The following is a 19,744-nucleotide window of genomic DNA, read 5'->3' as shown; positions in this document are numbered from 1 at the left end:
GCAAATATTAAATAATTTTCATGTTAAGATTCAGAAGCTGATTGTTATTTATTTTACTATCTTAAAACTAAGTTAATTTCATGAAAAAAGAGTTGGAGTAAGAATAATTTATTTAATAGAAAAACAAACAAACAAGTTATAGCATGTCAACTTGTTCGCCAAATGAAAACTTCCCGGCTATTTTCAAAACACTCAGCAAACAAAAACCAAAATTAAATTGCTTTTTTTCCTGAACCAAGTTTGACGTTTAAATTCATAGCCAACTTTTGAATTTTCAATGATTTTAAATAACACAGCTACAATATGTAGGTATTATTAGTTATTCGTGTTTTTGTTGAAAACGACAAAGTTTTCTGAAAACTAACGAGAGTAAGAAAAGTTTTAAAATTAAATTCCCCATAAAATAAAGTAAATATGTTGGGTTTCTTTATATGCCTCTGCTCTGTGTCGGTTCTTATGCGAAAGACTCTGTATTACGAATAATATTAGAAGTATGAAATAAATAAAATATTGCATTAAGAACTGACAAGATTGTCAACAAATAGCACAAGACTATCTTAAAAGATATTGTTAATTNAGTCTCAATGTCTATTCTTCTGGTTTCTCTATGAAATCTTCTGTTGATTATACTAATTTTCCTCAGAATAAGAATATTTTAGTACGACACTGTTCTCTAACGGCACTGTGTTCGTCACTTGTTAATATTTTCAGTCCTGTTATATTTTCTGTAGCCGAGTTCATGCAAGATCTTTTACTGATCTTGCAGTTCATGTACATATTTAAATTTTAAATCCGCAATTCGCGTTTATATGAACTGGGCCTAACAAGGCGTTTCGTTTCGTTCGTTTACTTCAGCGGGATTCTGGGATTTTTTATTTTGACAACTGACAGTTGTCAAATCACGTGACGTACCGATGTAATTGCAAACTATTAAACGAACTCCTACAATTATATATTATATAAATATAATATTTTGCTATATTTTGTGCATGTGTTCCTCTATTAAAAAATATATTTATTAAAATCTCCTGTTGAAAAAAGAAATCTCCTGTTTTTTTGGCTACATTTCTACTGTTGACAGAAATTTCCATCTGGCAACACTGGATGCACCAGAGCCAGTATATGTATATTACTGGCTCTGGGATGCACGGGCGTTACAGCTCTCCCACTACAATGATTTTACGGTTGACGTATTTAGAATATTTATATTGATTTAATCGGGCCACTAACGTTACAATAATTCATCCATATTCGCATTGATACAACTATTGCATCGTTAGTGTTGTAGTTAACGTAATATTGAATGACTGACATTCCGCGGACATAATTTCATTTTTGCTTTTATGTAACACTGCAGTCACTGTCCCAGCTAAAATTATGCACGTTTTGTTTTTCCAGAATATTTTAAATTTTATTTGTCATAAATCGAAACCTGTACTAACTAGAAATGAATTGTATGTAAAATTGTAACATTAGTGGTTAAGTTGTAAGAAAATTACATAAACTTCTGATTGGTACAATAATTATCGCATCGTTAGTGGGGGCGTTCTAGATAAATTTAAAGTTTACCTTTTGTACCGTATTTTCCTTAGTAGATTATTTTGAATATGTTGGATCATCATCAATAATAATTCTATGAGCCAAAAATATATTTGAACGACGTTAATAACTGATTGTAAAAACTTTGAAATATAAAAGGACTCCGCACTAATTAGGTAGGTACTTTAAAAGGTGGTCTCGATCAAAATCGAAAATTGCTGTGAATACAAGTTATTTTTGGCCTCTGTAATCACATCTATCAAAAAATATTTCTTGTTGCTAATTAGGGATGTTGTCTGCTTTTCGAGACGGATTATGCTGAATCTGCTAATAAGAAAAAAAGGTCCGCAAATTTTACGAATAACGACAAAGTTTTATTGATAAATGTTGTTTAAGTTTAAACATATCGTCGAAAATAAAAAAAAAACAGTTGCGGTAACTTCCAGAGAGAAGACTGAAGCATGGAAAAATATTACTAAACAAAATAATAGTTCTGGACCATCTTGTCCCAGATATGTGGAATGTCTGAAAAGGTGTTATGATAATAGGAAGAAACTGTTAAGAAAGTCAATTGCATTCGAAAGAAAAGAACTTTATAAAACTGGTGGTGGGTTGCCAAATATTAAACAGAATAAGGAACCTGGTGATGATTTGTTATTATCAATAGTACGCGATAAGGTTATAAATGGTTTGGAGAATCATTTTGATGGAGATGCTATAGAATTAGACTCTGATCACCCGCAATCTATTTTATCATCCACATCAACTAAACAAGGAGTCTGTGATGATAACATTGAAATTATCAACGAAACTGATAAAGAAAATGTAACAAAAGTGCAAATGACTGAAAATAAGGAAAAACAGTCCGAGACGGTTCTGAAAGAGAAAAATGTAGATTTCCTTATTACATAAGCAAATATACTTTTTTGTCTTTAAGTTAGATAATAAGCACACATTATTTTACAGTTCAATGAACCTGATCAACAGTCAGGATTACAAAAAAATTGAAAACGTTACAAAATTGAAGATTTGAAATCACATGCGAGTGATCCACTTAGACCAAGCGAGTTACCTTCTACTTCGGTAAGCATAAATGTAGCTATTATTGACATACTTTTTTGTAACTGAATATCTGAATATTTGAAATAAATTCTAAAATAAGTATGTATTTACCTTTTCCAGAATACTCATCGATCATGTAAGGCTACATTATCTAGAAGAAGACCTAGGACTATCGTTAAATCTTTAACAACTTCAGAGCTGTTACAAAAATGTAATAAACTATTAGATGAAAGATTAGAAATTGCTCAATGCCAGAAGCAGCATTATCAAAATTTAATAAAGTTAGAAATGCAAGAACATGAATTACGAGTAGAATTACTTAAAACTCAAATTGAAAAAGAAAAAAGTGGAAAAACATAGTTTAGTGTATTTAGTTCTTTATGTAATACTCATAATAACGGGTGATTCATTTAGAGGTACTTTTTTCAGTAGCGAGTTTAAGACAGATCACGCATGAGTCGAGTGAACTGTCGTGGTATTTTGGTTCAGTACTGTCTGACATTTCATCATGGAAAGACTTAGCCCGGCACAACGTCTACAAATAATTCAGCTGTACTACGAGAATCAGCGTTCTGCCAGGAGTGTATTTCGTGCTCTTAGAGCAACATATGGTCTACATAATCGGCCCACCGAACGCACAATTCGCTACACCGTCGAGAAGTTTGAAACCCAATTTTCATTATTGGATAATACGCGACCAAATAGACCGCATACAGCACGAAGTGCAGAAAATATTGCGGCGGTAGCCGAGAGTGTACGTGATGACCATAATGAATCAATTCGGCGCCGATCTCAACAGCTTGGCTTGTCGTATGCAACAACTTGGCGTATTTTACGTAAGGATCTTGGTTTGAAAGCATACAAAATTCAACTCATTCAAGAATTGAAGCCGGCTGACCTTCCAAATCGTCACCGTTTCAGTCTTTGGGCTCTTGAACAGCTTGAAGAAGATCCAATGTTTTCGACCAAAATTTTGTTCAGCGATGAGGCCCATTTCTGGCTTAATGGCTATGTTAATAAACAAAATTGCCGTATTTGGGATGAAGAACAACCCGAAGAACTTCAAGAGCTGCCATTACATCCAGACAAAACAACGGTTTGGTGTGGTTTATGGGCTGGTGGAATCATCGGTCCATATTTTTTTAAAAATGAGGCCGGCAGGAACGTAACTGTGAATGGCGCCCGTTATCGCGCCATGCTAACGGACTATTTGCTGCCTGAAATTGAAGCCCGTAATCTCGATGACATTTGGTTCCAACAAGACGGCGCCACTTGCCATACAGCCCGTGCAACCATGGCTTTATTGCGAGAACAATTCGATGAACAGTTAATTTCACGATTTGGACCAGTGAATTGGCCTCCTAGATCATGTGACATCACACCTCTAGACTTTTTCCTTTGGGGCTACGTGAAGTCCAAAGTCTATATGGATAAGCCGAATACGATTGAGGAATTGGAAGCCAACATTACTCGGGTCATTCGTCAAATTCCACTCGAAATGCTCGAACGTGTCATCGAAAATTGGAACTTCAGAATGGACAATCTCAACCGCAGTCAAGGACAACATTTGAAAGAAATAATATTTAAAAAATAAATGTCAGAAATAGTTTTTTTTGTATAATAATAAAGATTGCACCATAAAATAGGATTTTGTTATTTTTTGTTGTTGTTGTTGAAAAAAGTACCTCTAAATGAATCACCCGTTATAATAAAGTTTTCTTATGTTTCAATATGTTATTCCTTTTCAAATCACTGCTAATTTATCTGAAAATTAAGGATTTTTATAAGAGGGTAATAAAAAATGCATATCTTAGTAAATTCATTTTTATAATTATCTGTCATAAAACCTATTTACCTCTATTATGATATTACTAAACAGTACCATAATATATTACATGTATTTAAGTATAAGTTCAAAATAGTGTACAGATTAAGTTTTTGAATGATATTTATTTAAATTTAACTCGTGACTGTTTCTTTTACAAGATAAATTACAACAGAAACAACTGATGTGAGTATACTCACATAACACATTACATGTAATTCAGTTGCTTGCAAAAGGGAAGCAGCTATTATTTGATCCTTAAATATTACCCAAATAATTGTTTACAATGTCATTCTGAACTCTTTGTGCATCTGCTTGTATGTTTAGTAATGCTCCATGATTATTTATTCGACCCATGTCTCTTTCTATTATTTCTAAATCATCGTCAAATATGTCTTCATATTCTACATTTAAATCAATAAAATCTATTTTAATCCACACACTTCAGAATCTAGCACTCAAAATATCAAATCCTATGAACTGGACCTTTTGTTAAGTTTTTTATGGTATGGACATTTATTCTGTTTTAATTATTTGGTTAACTATACTTCCACTAAAACCTCCAAAGCTGGTGGTTTAAGTTAATCTGAGATTAAAAATAATTGACTCAAGTTTAAGAATCAGTGCAACAAAAATTTCTATTTTAATCTACGTTTAGTCTTAAACTTCCGTCAGATAACCATGGTGCAACTACCCATAAATCTCGTCAACCAAATTGGCTAAAAACTTCCCCGAAAAGAGATTAAATGCATATACAGGTGTAAGAAGTTTGACTGCCATTACTTCAGCATGAGATAGAGTTAATCATAAATGAACAAAAAAGTTGTATATTACAGGGGCGTAAGATTAAGTTTTCAAAATGTAGCGAGTATTGGGCAGTTTCATCACAACGTGGCAATAGCGCTTAACCTGCATAAGCTGAGTAGGATTCTACACAGCTGTTGCACACCACGTGTGTACGCGGCAGACTGGTGCTACGGAAAAAATGTAAACTATTTTAGTAAATTTCAAGACAATTGTTTTCCAGTTTTTGAATAAATAAAATAAAGTGTATCGTTTTTGTAGTACGAAGATAGTGTTGTGATTAAATTTTAACTCAAATTTTAGTAATCTTGAATCTTTTAAAATAGGAACTTAACTTTTAATCAAATTATGTATTTGAAAAATATGTAATTAAAGTATCCAAAGATTCACGTCGTCCAAAAGCAAAATTCAGTAATTTTTAAACGCACAATTATAAAATAAACTACAACATATGCTCAAAATGTCCACAACCATTTTCGATGCAGGCACGATACCTTCGAATCCAACTTTCGCGCACTCGCTGGAAAACACCTGAAGAAAAGGAGATAGTGGTACACAAAAAACACTCCCACACGGTCGAATCCAGATACCAACTGAATTGCGTATTGGTGGTTGCTGGACACCTTATGTTTGTTCCTGCACCACAATACATGACAATCCATTGACAGTCACGCAGTTTTAAAGAAGATGGGCAGAGTAGACATATCTAACAATTTGTACTAGTTCCGAATTTCTCGCTGGAATAATGGACTGTGGATTGAATGAATGACGGTGAACAGAACGGAACGAAATCATATAAGTTTTATGTGGTTTTCTCACCTGCAAAATCTGAATTATCCTCCATTATTGTTCAAAAGGGATCAAATAGATTACACGCTCATCTGTTCCATCGACCGGTTCTCCTCCGTGCCCGTATCTGTGGATGATAGACCTCACAAACATAATGTCACGCTACCTCCATCCTTCCTTGCAAATAGGTAACACCACTATCTACAACGGGTTTTTACTCCATCTACACAGGTGTCTGAAATGCTACTAAAAAATTAGTAAATGTGACCAAGCACAGACAAACAAACCATCTGCCGGGGTTTTTATGGTCGGAACCTTTCAGAGGTCAAAAATAACTCGTATCCACAGCAATTTTCAGTTTTGACAGAGACCGCTGTTTAATGTAATTAATGTGTGGTCTTTTACTGTAAATATAACAATACAAAATTTACGCATCATATTTAGCAATATTATTTCGTTTCTTTGGACGTGAAGACAAACGAGTTATGCTTTCTGGTTTAGACCATTAATAGTATTTTTTTACGTTACAAGTCCGGTAGGTGACTTATTACATTACGAGTTGTTTTACGGATGAGGCGACGTAGGAGCCGAGTCCGGAATAAAAACGAGTACTGTAATAACACCTAACGGCCGTGTATCGTATGATATTTTATTTCATACTGTCTTTCTATTTTTAACGAGCAGAAATTTCTATTTTTTCCTTAAAATTATCAAATTATCATAATTAAGATAAAATTGTTGTTAGAAATTTTGTAATCTGTTTCCATGTCGGTAAAAATTCTATTCAAACATTTATTACAAAATGATACAATATAGTTGTGAATTAAATGAAAGCTAAGACCGAAGTGTGTGTCGGTTGCTTGCCACATATTCGCCATCCGCAACAATTCATCATTTCTGCGAACACAGTGGCGTACCATAACTCCCCTGTTGCTGAAGTTCGATCGGATCCTCCGTTGATGGGTTGGATCTTTTTCTTTCTTGAAGTCGAGACTTAAGTTTGTAAACAATGTAAATACTAAAACAGACAAGAGTAACATATAGTATAATGGTCCACAAACTTGGAATATAAATGTGGTCAATTTTATTATTATTATTACACTCTAATAAATTTTGCTGTTTTTCTAGTTTGTATTTAATTTNAACATATAGTATAATGGTCCACAAACTTGGAATATAAAGGTGATCAATCTTATTATTATTATTACACTCTAATAAATTTTGCTGTTTTTCTAGTTTGTATTTAATTTGATTTAATCCATCTAAATTGACTGGAGATAAATCAATTTATTCAATAGAGTAATTTGTGTTAATACTGAAATTATAACTTAAATGAGGTATATACAATTCCTCTTTCATTTCTAATACTCCGTGTATTAGAAATTGGATTACTTTATTATTAATTTGTAACACGCATTTTTCAAAATTCTTTAATAAATATGTGCCACCTGATAATAATTCCTTTTGAGAATTATTTTTACAATTATATTTCATCAATATCTCAGAGGGAGTAACAAGTAGAATAATATTGTTTTCAAGAAACTGTATTTTTTCTTTTGAAATTTTAAGAAAATGACTTTCACATTCACTATATGGTTTTTGAGCTAAAAGTAACTGAGTCTCACATAGAGGGCTGTCATTTAAATTAGTTAAGTCTAACTGATTGCAAAAGTAAATGTTCTCTACTAGTGTACAAGTATTACTTAATAGACTGTAATACTAATAAGGAATTCGTTTTTAGGTATAATTGTTTGGAATATTTTGGTCATTTTGAGTATAGGGCAGGAATAAATATGATATAAATTATAATCGATGTCGTTGATAATTGGAATTTCTAATAAGAAAGTGAATTTGTGGCTGATTTGGTATGCCTTAATTTTGATAAGGTTTTCAAAATTAATTATTTGATTTATTTGTGCTGGAAATGGTAATGACGTCGATTTTTCTATCTTCTTAATATTTTGGAGTAAATCTTCTGGTTGTATAATCGATGGGTGTAGTACTTGCAATTTTGCAAAGGTAAGGGATTCTTCGGTGGTTTCTAAAATTTGTAAAATATTCTGGGCCATCATAATAATTTGTGTATAGACGATATTAGCATGTAGAGGGTGATACCTTTTTATTTGTTCGACATAGATTGCTCTTTCTAATTGCAGAATTTTAGTTTTCAGAATTTGTTGGTTTAAAGTTAAATTTCTTATAGTGTTATTAAATTGAATTATTGCTTCTTTAGCTAAACTTGTTTGAATCTTTAAAATGTCTGTCTGATCCTTATTATTGTTTTCCAGAAATTCTAATTCGTTGTAAATCATCGTTGTCTAAGTTGCCGGTTATGAATTTTACTGCAGTGCCCAATCCATTAATTAGGCCTCTTCTTTTCCTTATCTTGGTTTCTGGAGATAACTGGTTACATTTTTCTTTTAACTGTTTTAACAGAAATTCACAAAGTATGTTATAATTGTTAAATTCATTCCTCATTTCGTCGGGAGCTTTATCATGGGAAATTATATTGTTGATGTAATCAATATTATTTTTGAGATTACCATATTCTTTAATTAACGGTCCAAGATCTATGATCTTTATTATTGTCCAGTGTCCAATTATCCTACGAGCTTTGTTCGTATGTGAAGCATCGTAAAGGCTATTCTTGAAGGTTCGTTACCTGGTGCCATTAAGGGTAGTACTGCTTCGCAAGCATTTATAAAGGTAGACAATTTAGTGGGATTCCCATCAAACATAGGAATTAAATCCAGATAATCTCTAACACAGATTTGTGGTAGGGCCATATTTGATAAATTATTTCTGGATTGTAGATGAATTTGTCGTTCTGTTGGAAAATTTGAAAGTTGATCCGTTAATTCGTCAATTAATGACATACGGTTCTATAGAAAGTAAATAGCAAAGTATTTATCAGTATAAAATAATATGAAATTTGATATTACGTACGTACGTTTAAATTTTATGTTTTAATGTGTGATGCATAAAACGTGTTTAATCTACAGACACAGTACAGTGTTGAAGACAATGCGTTTTATTTATCAGCGGGGAAAGGTACTTTTTATTCGTTGGCTTACTTTTCTTATTATCTAAGTTAGTCAGCTCCTACAGTTACGGTGGAATTTTATTTCACGCCTACTCAGTTCAGCGATACTCTAAAATTCTGAGAAGTAAGAGATAGAAGACTAATGTTGCAAATAAGCGTTATAATGGGACTTGTTATTTAATATGAAATATTTAGAACAAAGGAATTTTGGAAGGTTTATAGGAATGGCAAAATCAGTATTACTTACAAAACCGAAATTAAAATTGTTTTCATTTTTCGGGCATTGGCGAGGGAAGTACAACGATACAAGTGACTTTTCTAGTTGATAGAAACCTTAGCCTGCCTTGTATTTCCTTCCGGTTTGCTCGCTTTGGTTCCTTTGCTGATCCTAGGATGAAATTTTGATGTGTCGGTTTCAATTCGCCGTCACTGAATAGTGTCCCCAATGGACTGGTATCTTTAGGTCGATTAGTGCCTCAATCGTTGAAAAGAACAAAAATTTTGATTTTTAAAAACTTTTGGACACTATATCCTACCGATCGACTGCGCCAGTTATGGTTTCTGGTTTAGACCGTTAAATAAATTTTAAAAATTCTATTCAAACATTTATTACAAAATGATACAATATAGTTGTGAATTAAATGAAAGCTATGACCGAAGTGTGTGTCGGTTGCTTGTTTTGCTTGTTACATATTCGCCATCCGCAACAATTCATTATTTCTGCGAACACAGTGGCGCGGCGTGCCATAACTAACGTAAATTTGATTCAATTATGCTGTCTCAATTGGGAACGTATAGATTATGACTGACAAACTAGATAGTTCTTTGAACTGCGATCCTGCCCGCAATTACCAATCTCTTATCCCATCCCATTTAAGTACATGTAATTGAAGAATTTAAAATATATTCCTTTTTTGGAAGTTGTAGGCGTTCGGGATTTAGCATAGAATTTTGATTAATTTTTATCAAATCCATGTAATTTTGGTATCATTGCAAAGCTAAAAAATAGATCCATTTCCCTCGTGTAAGCAATTTTTGATTTAAGCCTTTATTTTTAAGTAAATAAATTATAAATACGGCGATTTCTTGCAGAGTTTACTCCTTAAATGTAAATAATAAAAAATTAATTTGGAACAAAATTTTACGCAACAGCCCTAGAACACTATTTTGTGTTTCGATTGGTTTTTTATTTGTTAAAGTGTTATGGGCCGAGCGCAAAATATGGGTTTATTTCAAGCGCGCGACGGACTCTGGACCATTTCAGAGCCTACTGCGACAATGTTTATTTTACTTCGCTAGATTACAGCGAGATGTTCAACTGTATAATTATTATAAGGTAAGTAGTAACAGCTGGATAGAACCAATTGATTTATCGAAAAAAATCAAGCAGCGGATAAGGTGGGTGCCAGCTCCTTCATTATCTTGGCAAAGAAGGTCACTTCATCCTTGTAAGAAGGTGTTTCAAAAATTTTTTGATGGAGAAAGCAAGTCTTCACAATGGTCTTGCCACTACGATCTACTTCATCCCATGACATCACTATCGAAATGGTCGAAATCTGAAAACAAAGCGCCATGAGTTTAATTAACCCTTGAATCATCGTTGAGCTTTACTTACAGTGTAAACCACAGAGTAAATTACATAAGTTGCCAGTATCTTCAGATTTAAATCGATGTTTTCCGTCTGCGTGTACCTCAAGACGTAATTAATATTCACCAGGATGTTCATCACGAACGTGGAGAAGTAGAAGAACACCGTCCAACCAAATATAGCGTTTATATTTTGCACAGCGTTGTATAGGATAGTGTAAATTCTTTTTATCTTGGTGAGCTTCTTCAAGACACGTCTACTGTCCTTGGTGGAAATGACGATAACCTTGCTCCTTTCCTTCAAAGTGCGCTCGACGAGCTTGTTCAGAAACGCGTATCTCTTTTTCAACAACCCAGCTAAGCAAACAGCTACATATACAGTGAAGAACTGGTAGTACATAGATATCCTGTATAGGATATAACCGTATTCTATGCTGAATTCGTGGACTTCTTCCCATATGATTATTTCATACGCGTGTACCGCGAAGAATGCCAAATTTATAACTATTAACCTTACACCGAACACGCATAGATGACCGTGGTTATTGAAATCTATCCCGTGTAACTGTTCTTCGGCTCTGACAAAGTTGTGGAAGAGTTCTCCCCAGGCTTCGTTTCTGCGGATGACTCCCAGGAAACACGAAAGCATAAAGAGCATCTCCGTGAAGCACTCGGAGCTCTCGAGGCACGCTTGGTCGATGCTCATGTCTAACTCCGACAGCGCCATGTATCTTTTCTTGACCGACAGGAAAGTGCCGAACGTAACCAGGAGGATGAGGAATGAAATGTAAACTTTCGAAAGAACTTTTGAACGGTGCATCCATACGGCCTTACACCGAGAAACTTTCCAATCCCGAACACGATTCTTATGTCGAATATATCACTTTTCATTCTCTGTCTTGCAACTAACGGGGCTGTAGTGATACTGGTGTTGTGTGGGAAGTTTGGTTGCATTATGTACTTAGACTTCGTACAAGGGGATCTTGTTCGACTACCTATATATTTTTAAGGGGAGAATTGTCGTATTTGTGGTTGGTTAGAGTGATGAACAAATGACACCTGTCAACAGTCACGTCAGTTTATTTCATTCCAATTTATTTGGAATTATTTGGTAAGGAAACGAATCAGTCCCAGTTATATCCATAGTAAACGCTTTATGTCGTTAACTTGTTTGTATCATTGACGGCTTTAGCGCTTCCTACTTGATTTTTTTTAGAGTATTAAATCAATACATAAGCATAAATGTATGCAAGTTCATGATTTGGTATTCTATAAGCTCCCGTTTGTTAGTTTTGGAATTCAATTTCACATTGCAACTTCATTTTAATACACGTAAATTCTAATATCAGTACAGTTAATTGTTTAATGTTCTTTCTTTATTTAAATTATAATTATTTTATTCCACTAACGATTGAAAAAAATAGTATTAATGCTGCTAACAAACACCTATTTATAGCTACGACATCCTGTATATTTGAACACAATTAACCACGTAAAATATTGTAAATATCCTAACAATGTAAACAGAAAGATACTTCAAATTAGTAATCAATACGTCTATTAATTTACCTAATGTGAACATCTAAGGGAATAGATTTTAGCTAGTATTTTTTTAAAATATACACGGGCTTGCTGATATTCTTATATGGAAACGGTCGATTATCTCCTAAAATACCTAAGGTAACTATCGAAAAATCATAAGACACAACTGTTTTAGGGTTTTTGAAAATGTATTACAATAAAGACAAATTAAGTATACAGAGCATCAACCAAAAAGTCATGACGAAAAAAGTTCCTTTTTCTTTAATGGAACACCCTGTATATTATTGCATATTCCGATTCTTCTAGAAATTTTAAACAAAATTCATATGGTACATCCTACCTAAATTAACCGTTTTCGAGATATCGAACTTTTGTAACAAAAGCCGGGACGCGTGGTAATTTATTTATTAATTCTCTGAACAGATGAGCAAAAAAGTTAAATATTTCAGTCAACACTAATTATCGAAAGTTAAGGGCTCTCAAGTAGGTTTAGCGTCGTCCTTCGGAGAAATTTAGCAATATTTTTTAACAAGTTCACTTAGACTGTCGGGGCCATGTGTTGAGCATCTGGTATAGAGATAAATCGATATTCCAAATAACGCGCGAAATGCAGTTCAAAGAACGCAAGAATTCCAAGAATAAGTTGTTAGAAGTTGTGAGAAAAATAATAATAGATCAAATAGCTGGTTTTTATGCGGATTTTCCAAGCTATAAGAATAGATTAAATGAGATTGACTAATCCGTCCCGTATTGCTACACGGAGTCACTAGAGGAAGGCTAGGGTTATTTGTAAGTCCAGTTAGTCACAGCATTATTTATATAAATGTAAATTCAGTCCGTTAGATAACTATTAACATGGCATAGTTATGCAAAAGCGTCCCGATATTCAGGGTTCCCGCCAGTAAGATAAGAACAGAAACGTCTGGACCCAAGAAATGGGCGTGTCGAAGCGAGGTGTCGAATTCAGGAGAGATCTCCGAAAAACAGGCAGTTTTCCCTTGGGTTCCACATTGAGCAGTCTACTTAGTTTTATAGTCTCGGATTAATTTAATAATGGATAAAGTCATTCCAAATTCTGCTATGGATCGCGCATTCCCTGAACCTCGGTACGCTGTCGCGTGTCAATAATTTAATTAATAATGTTGTTCGAGCCGGTTCTGTCGTTATTTTGTTTGTTTGTTTTGTTTTTATTGTTATTGAAACCCTTCCTGGAAAGTTTTGGTATTTTCTTGTTCTTCCAACTTAAGTGTCACCCTACAGGGTGTTCCAGATAGACCTTCAATTAGACGTTTCTGGAAAACTACGCGTACTGGAATTCTGAAAATTTATGTACGGGGTTTTTTTCCTAATGTTCTATCGATTGAAAATATTGGCGTTGGCGTGGAACTTCCGGTTCTATCGGAAGTAGACGTCAACTCACTTATTTCAAATGGAATGTGCTATTTTTTATTTAATTTTTGGATTCTATATCGAATTTTAAAGTAAATTTCATAACCTTTATCCTTACCCTCAATCATTTTTGAAATATTTTGACTTTTTCAAATTTTTTTAAAAAAACATACCTACACTTAATCGGTTCTATCTCCTCCAGTTTTTAAGATAGGAAGCTGAAATTTTAGATGGTCAATACCAAAACGTGTCCAAATAACTGGAATATTCCAAAGTTGGTACATGTTACACAGGGCGTCTAAAAAACACGGACCAATTGTGTCAAATTGAAAGTTAAATAATTCGCTTATTTTAAATAGAACATCCTGTGTTTTATAATGCCAGTAGATGCACCGGTTAATNTATGAAACTTATCTTAAAATTCGATGTAGAATCCAAAAATTAAATAAAAAATAGTACATTCCATTTGAAATAAGCGAGTTAACGTCTACTTACGGTAGAACCGGAAGTTCCACGGCGACGCCAATATTTTCAATCGATAGAACATTAGGAAAAACCCCCGTACATAAATTTTCAGAATTCTAGGACGCGTAGTTTTCCAGAAACGTTTAATTGATGGTTTATCTGGAACACCCTGTATACAACCAACCACTGGATTACCTTGTATATGAGCGACATACGGTAAGTTTCTGGTATTCATTCTCTGAACGCACAACACTTCTAAGTTCCCACGTATTAATTAAAGTGTAATGATAATTATAAACTCCCTTTCGAGAAGTTAATACTAAACTCTTTTTCTGTTAACACTGGTATGATACTGGTCATAGCGGCAAATAGATAAATGAAAAAATAACCCCTCAGGTTACACTTTGAAAGTCATTTTTTATTACACTCAAATTTATAAAACGAAAATGTCCCCAAACTGTGGATATTTATTTTGAAAATAACACAAGATGGAGGATCTGGATATGGTTTAATTTTATTATTGGTTTTTTACAGAAAATAAAAAAGCATAATAGTTCAGATGTCTTTTTAAATGAATGTGCTGGATATTTTAAGTACGCGCACCTGGCCATGCCGAGTTAAATCAATATGTTGAATATTTAAACCAAAACAATAAAATTTGTTTTACATTAGTTGTCGTTAACTTATTGATTTGTAGAAAGCCTACCATTATGAAGAACCATTAAAAAAACATTGTTCTGTAAAAATACACTTGTTTAGATATATTGATGGATTGTTTTTAATCAAGTAATAGTATCGATAGGTAGAACGCAACCTAATGCATTGAAACAGTCTGTCGGTGACTTTTACATTTTTATAAATTTGACTAATTTGACTAGAACCAAAAGAGAGTCAACATGTACGTACAGAAGTACAGTAGAAGAGCACTAGATTTATGAAATTCGTCTGTAGATATGCGGCCATTTTGACACTGGTTCCATGGTACGATTTCGATAGAAAAAATGTAATCAAACGGAAACTGCACAAACTTTACAATACATTTGTTGCAATCACCACACTGGTCACATCTCTGTTATACAGGGCGTATCTCGAATACTACGTCCCCAGAAAAAAGTTATTTATAATATTTTAGTTTAGTTTAGTGACACGACACATAACAATATTTGCCATAATCCAAGTCACTTTTGTTATTTTTGACACGTTTATGTCTTAGGCAATGTTATAATACTCCAGATATAATGAAATCTGTCAAAATAGTAGAACTTTGCAAATATCTCCAAAACCCTAACGATGCTTATATGGTTTGAAGGAGAAATTCAATGTGTACAAGACAGAGTAATAAATTACAGGGTGTTCCATTTAAATTAAGAAAGTTATAGCTGTTTGACTTTGCCAAAGCGTAATAGCGAAAATGAACGCTATAATATTTTTGAATTTAAAGATTACCAAATTCTTTTCTTGGACTGTAAACAAACGTTCGCCTTAAGGTCACAACTAGTCCTGAAGATATTCCTTATCGCTCTGTGTACGTTGTCACATCCGTTTGTCAGCGTAAAGATTACAAACTAGAAAAGAACTACACAATAATAGACTTCTTGGCATGTGATATATTTAATCTTAACGTTTCTATTATACATTTATAGCAGTACTTACCACATTGGAAACCAAATGGGTACACAAGATGAAATCAACTTTTGCCGATAACTTGACCACTGTATCTTTTGAGGTAAAAAACGACAAACATTACAAAATATGCAGAAAAGAATGGGCTATGAACTGCAACACTGGCCATCCAAAATACACGTTGAATGTTTCAACGATGCTATCCACTTCTAAGCTCAGTATCCTAACTTTCTGAATGATTTTCACCTTATCCTTTATAGAAACGTTTGGATTCACTCTTATCAACATGTCGTTCAGAGCCTGATACTTACACTTTATATAACAATTTTGTCAAAACGAATTTTACGTAGAACAACGATATCATGGTTATTTGCGGAAGAACAGTTAATACGTTTGCAATCAGTATCTGATATAGAAGAAAGTAGATACAGAATATAGTACCAATACCGAAAAATGCAAACGGATTTTTCCATATGGGACAAGTACACGTGTTCAAATTTATTAGTCGTTCTAATTTCAAGAGTTGACGCATCAATTTGTCCCAAGTCTTCCTATTTCAAAATGAAGAACCCAATGCAGTCGTCAGAAACAAAACTATCCCGACCGCATCCGTAAAACAAATTAATGTCTTTATGGTGAAAGTAGCATTTCCGTACAAGTATTGAAGATACATGGATGCCAGTAAGTAATGTAAGTGGTGTTTACTTAAAGCAGTTGATAAAATTAATTATTTCATGACACTACTACTAATTTGGAGAGAAACCATAAAGTATGCTGCCATAGTTTCTGGAGTCTAGCATAAAAATTTCTATTTAGATGTACGTATAATCAAATTCGCCAAAATATTTATTTAGAATTGAAATAATTATTTTATTAACAAAAAAGCGCTCAAAAATGCAGACTTATTTTTGTCGCTGTTTATATCGGATAGTGATGGAGACTATGTATTTCGATACGGTGAGAAATTTGTTTGGACGTTTAGTTGTAAGTTACTTCATTCCGTAAATAATGTTCGTTTTTTACTATTTTTAAAAAATTATAAAGTTAAGGACGTGAAAGAGCCATTTCCAATAAAAAAACAATTTACGAAATTTCGACTCTTCATTGATACTACCTTGTGCAGCTGAATTAAAATCGCATTTTTTAAGATCTATGTACATATATCGCAAAATTATGGAGCCACACTTACAAAAAAATTCCAACAGCTTTTATACCCTAAGACTGCGGATGGATAGAAATTGATTCCAAATACCAATTTCAGTGGTTTGATGGATCTCAAATGCCATCTACTGTTGAACTATTCAAGACGTTATTATTGATGAAGAACAGTCTAAAGGTACAAATTTTGATACAGACTTTTCATCTAATTCTTTAAATAATAATTTTTAATTTTTAGGTAGAAGATACCAGATAGCGAAAATGCAGCACGATAAGTCCGATATACAGCGACTAGAATGAGTCTACATTTTTCAGCATTTTTTTGTTAATCAAATAATGATTTCAATTTTAAATATATATTTTGGCAAATTTGATTATACGTGCATCTAAATGAATAAATACTTCACATATAAATTTTTATGCTAGACTGCACAATATAATTAACAAAATAATCTACTGTAATTAATAGCGTATGAAATCGTGTCGAGACTGCGCTGTTTCACACAGTCTATCATCATGTTATCTTTCGAATTTTCGTCTGCCATTTGGCACATACGTTCGTTAACTATTTAGTAATTGTTGCCAATAATTTTTAAGAATGAGTCTTTTTTTTTCACCAAATTTTATCCGGTTTTGTACCTAGCCATCTAGCAGTACTTTCTCTTTCAATAAACCGTCTGGCAATAATTTTCCATGGTTTACAACAATAAATACTTTACATAATTTATCGATGAGTTCGATAATTTTTTTTCTGTAAAATTTAGTATATTTGACCCCCCGTCCCCGCTTTAATTAGGTAATAGTATGGAACCTAATGGAGTTTTGATGAATATTTATATATTTATATATTCACGCTGTATAAACTTTATTTTACATATAGCCTCTATTTACTCCATAATTACCCAACTTTTCCTCACCAATAACACCGTGAACTTCCAGTATTATGGAACGTACCCTACGTATGAATTAGAGGGCGCTTCACTTGAACAATCGACACCGAGTGAAACAAAGGACACGCTCTCTTCCGATTTACCTTTGGTAACAAGCAGATCGTGGCTCGCGACGCACTTTCATTTTGTCTATTTTAATCGTGGAAGAATTCTGCAAACCTTCAAACTGGCATGTAGATGTGGTTCCTTTCTTTTTATTAGTAATTTTGTATTTGCTTTTGGCTTAAAATATTTTACCAATGCTTGTTTTCTCAGTTAATTTAGGTACAACATTGTGCGTGACCTTCAAGTTGGTCAAGGGCACGTAGCAATTCATGTCCAAGAGGTGGCTTTGACTTGATTATTTGTATTTTTAAAATTTTCAGAGTTTTATTCGATGGGGACATCGCCTACATTTGACGAGTACGAAGAGGGTGCATAAAAATTNATTTTTAGGTAGAAGATACCAGATAGCGAAAATGCAGCACGATAAGTCCGATATACAGCGACTAGAATGAGTCTACATTTTTCAGCATTTTTTTGTTAATAAAATAATGATTTCAATTTTAAATATATATTTTGGCAAATTTGATTATACGTGCATCTAATATGTAAATCGTGTCGAGACTGCGCTGTTTCACACAGTCTATCATCATGTTATCTTTCGAATTTTCGTCTGCCATTTGGCACATAGGTTCGTTAACTATTTAGTAATTGTTGCCAATAATTTTTTAGAATGAGTCTTATTTTTTCACCAAATTTTATCCGGTTTTGTACCTAGCCATTTAGCAGTACTTTCTCTTCCAATAAACCGTCTGGCAATACCTGTAAATTTCCATGGTTTGCAACAATAAATACTTTACATTTCCGTAATTTTTATCGACGAGTTCGATAATTTTTTTTTCTGTAAAATTTAGCATTAATTAGGTAATAGTATTGAATGTACCTTATGACAATCATGTTTATGTAGCCAGCTCTCGTCTATTCACTCTTCAACTCTTCTCTTTCCCATTAACATAAACTAAGTACCTAATGGAGTTTTGATGAATACGTCAACGATATTACTGACAAAGAACAAAATTATAATAACTCTCTTATATGACCACGTTATTTGAGTAGGTAGATTAGATTTTAGAAGATAAAGAGTAACATCTTTTACTTTTACGACAGATTTCACATTCTTCCTTTGAAAACAAGTGATGATTATTGTGGTTATTAGCAAACATCTAGTAGTTTCTCTTTTTCTCTGCAGCAGCATCACGAAAAAATACTGTTGTTGTAGATCAAACTTTGTGAAATTCGTTGAAAATAGTATTTTGTGATATGCTATCCATAATATTGTTTTAATCATAATCATAGCTATTACTCGTTATACTTGATTAGAATATTTTTCATTGACGTCATAGAAATGCTTTAACATCAAATTAAGGGCTATCTATCCAAAAAATCTTATCTCTGAAGTTCTGATTAATGCAACAATGCTATTAATGTCATAAAGAACAAATTGATATTGTAGCGAAATTTTTATTAATTTTGTTTGATTTATTTTATTCACGCTGTATAAACTTTATATTACATAAAGCCTCTATTTCACAACTTTTACTCACCAATAACACCGTGAACTTCCAGTATTATGGAACGTACCCTACGTATGAATTAGAGGGCGCTTCACTTGAACAATCGACACCGAGTGAAACAAAGGACACGCTCTCTTCCGATTTACCTTTGGTAACAAGCAGATCGTGGCTCGCGACGCACTTTCATTTTGTCTATTTTAATCGTGGAAGAATTCTGCAAACCTTCAAACTGGCATGTAGATGTGGTTCCTTTCTTTTTATTAGTAATTTTGTATTTGCTTTTAGCTTAAAATATTTTGTCAACGCCTTGTTTTCTCAGTTAATTTAGGTACAACATTGTGCGTGACCTTCAAGTTGGTCAAGGGCACGTAGCAATTCATGTCCAAGAGGTGGCTTTGACTTGATTATTTGT

At 33.3% G+C, this 19,744-nt stretch overlaps 1 protein-coding gene across 1 annotated transcript; it reads right to left on the bottom strand.

Annotated features, from left to right (window-relative positions):
• Positions 1-10,444: 10,444 nt before the first annotated feature.
• Positions 10,445-11,376, bottom strand: LOC111692155. The gene is made up of 2 exons (XM_023455930.1): positions 10,678-11,376; positions 10,445-10,618 (listed from the first exon to the last, which is right to left on the bottom strand). The coding sequence occupies exons 1-2, from the start codon at positions 11,374-11,376 to the stop codon at positions 10,445-10,447; spliced, it is 873 nt and encodes a 290-aa protein (XP_023311698.1).
• Positions 11,377-19,744: the final 8,368 nt, after the last annotated feature.

Source organism: Anoplophora glabripennis, unplaced genomic scaffold (genome assembly GCF_000390285.2).
Source record: "Anoplophora glabripennis isolate ALB-LARVAE unplaced genomic scaffold, Agla_2.0 scaffold1003, whole genome shotgun sequence".
NCBI lineage: Eukaryota > Metazoa > Arthropoda > Insecta > Coleoptera > Cerambycidae > Anoplophora > Anoplophora glabripennis.
Note: the sequence above shows the minus strand (reverse complement) of the source record. Positions and strands in the feature narration are given on the sequence as shown.

Bases quoted from the DNA above. Each gene is read 5' to 3' on its own strand.
- LOC111692155 (XM_023455930.1), bottom strand. From the start codon at position 11,376: ATGGCGCTGTCGGAGTTAGACATGAGCATCGACCAAGCGTGCCTCGAG. The intron at 10,619-10,677 runs GTAAGTAAAGCT...CTTTGTTTTCAG, and splicing joins TTTACTCTGTGGTTTACACT to ATTTCGACCATTTCGATAGT.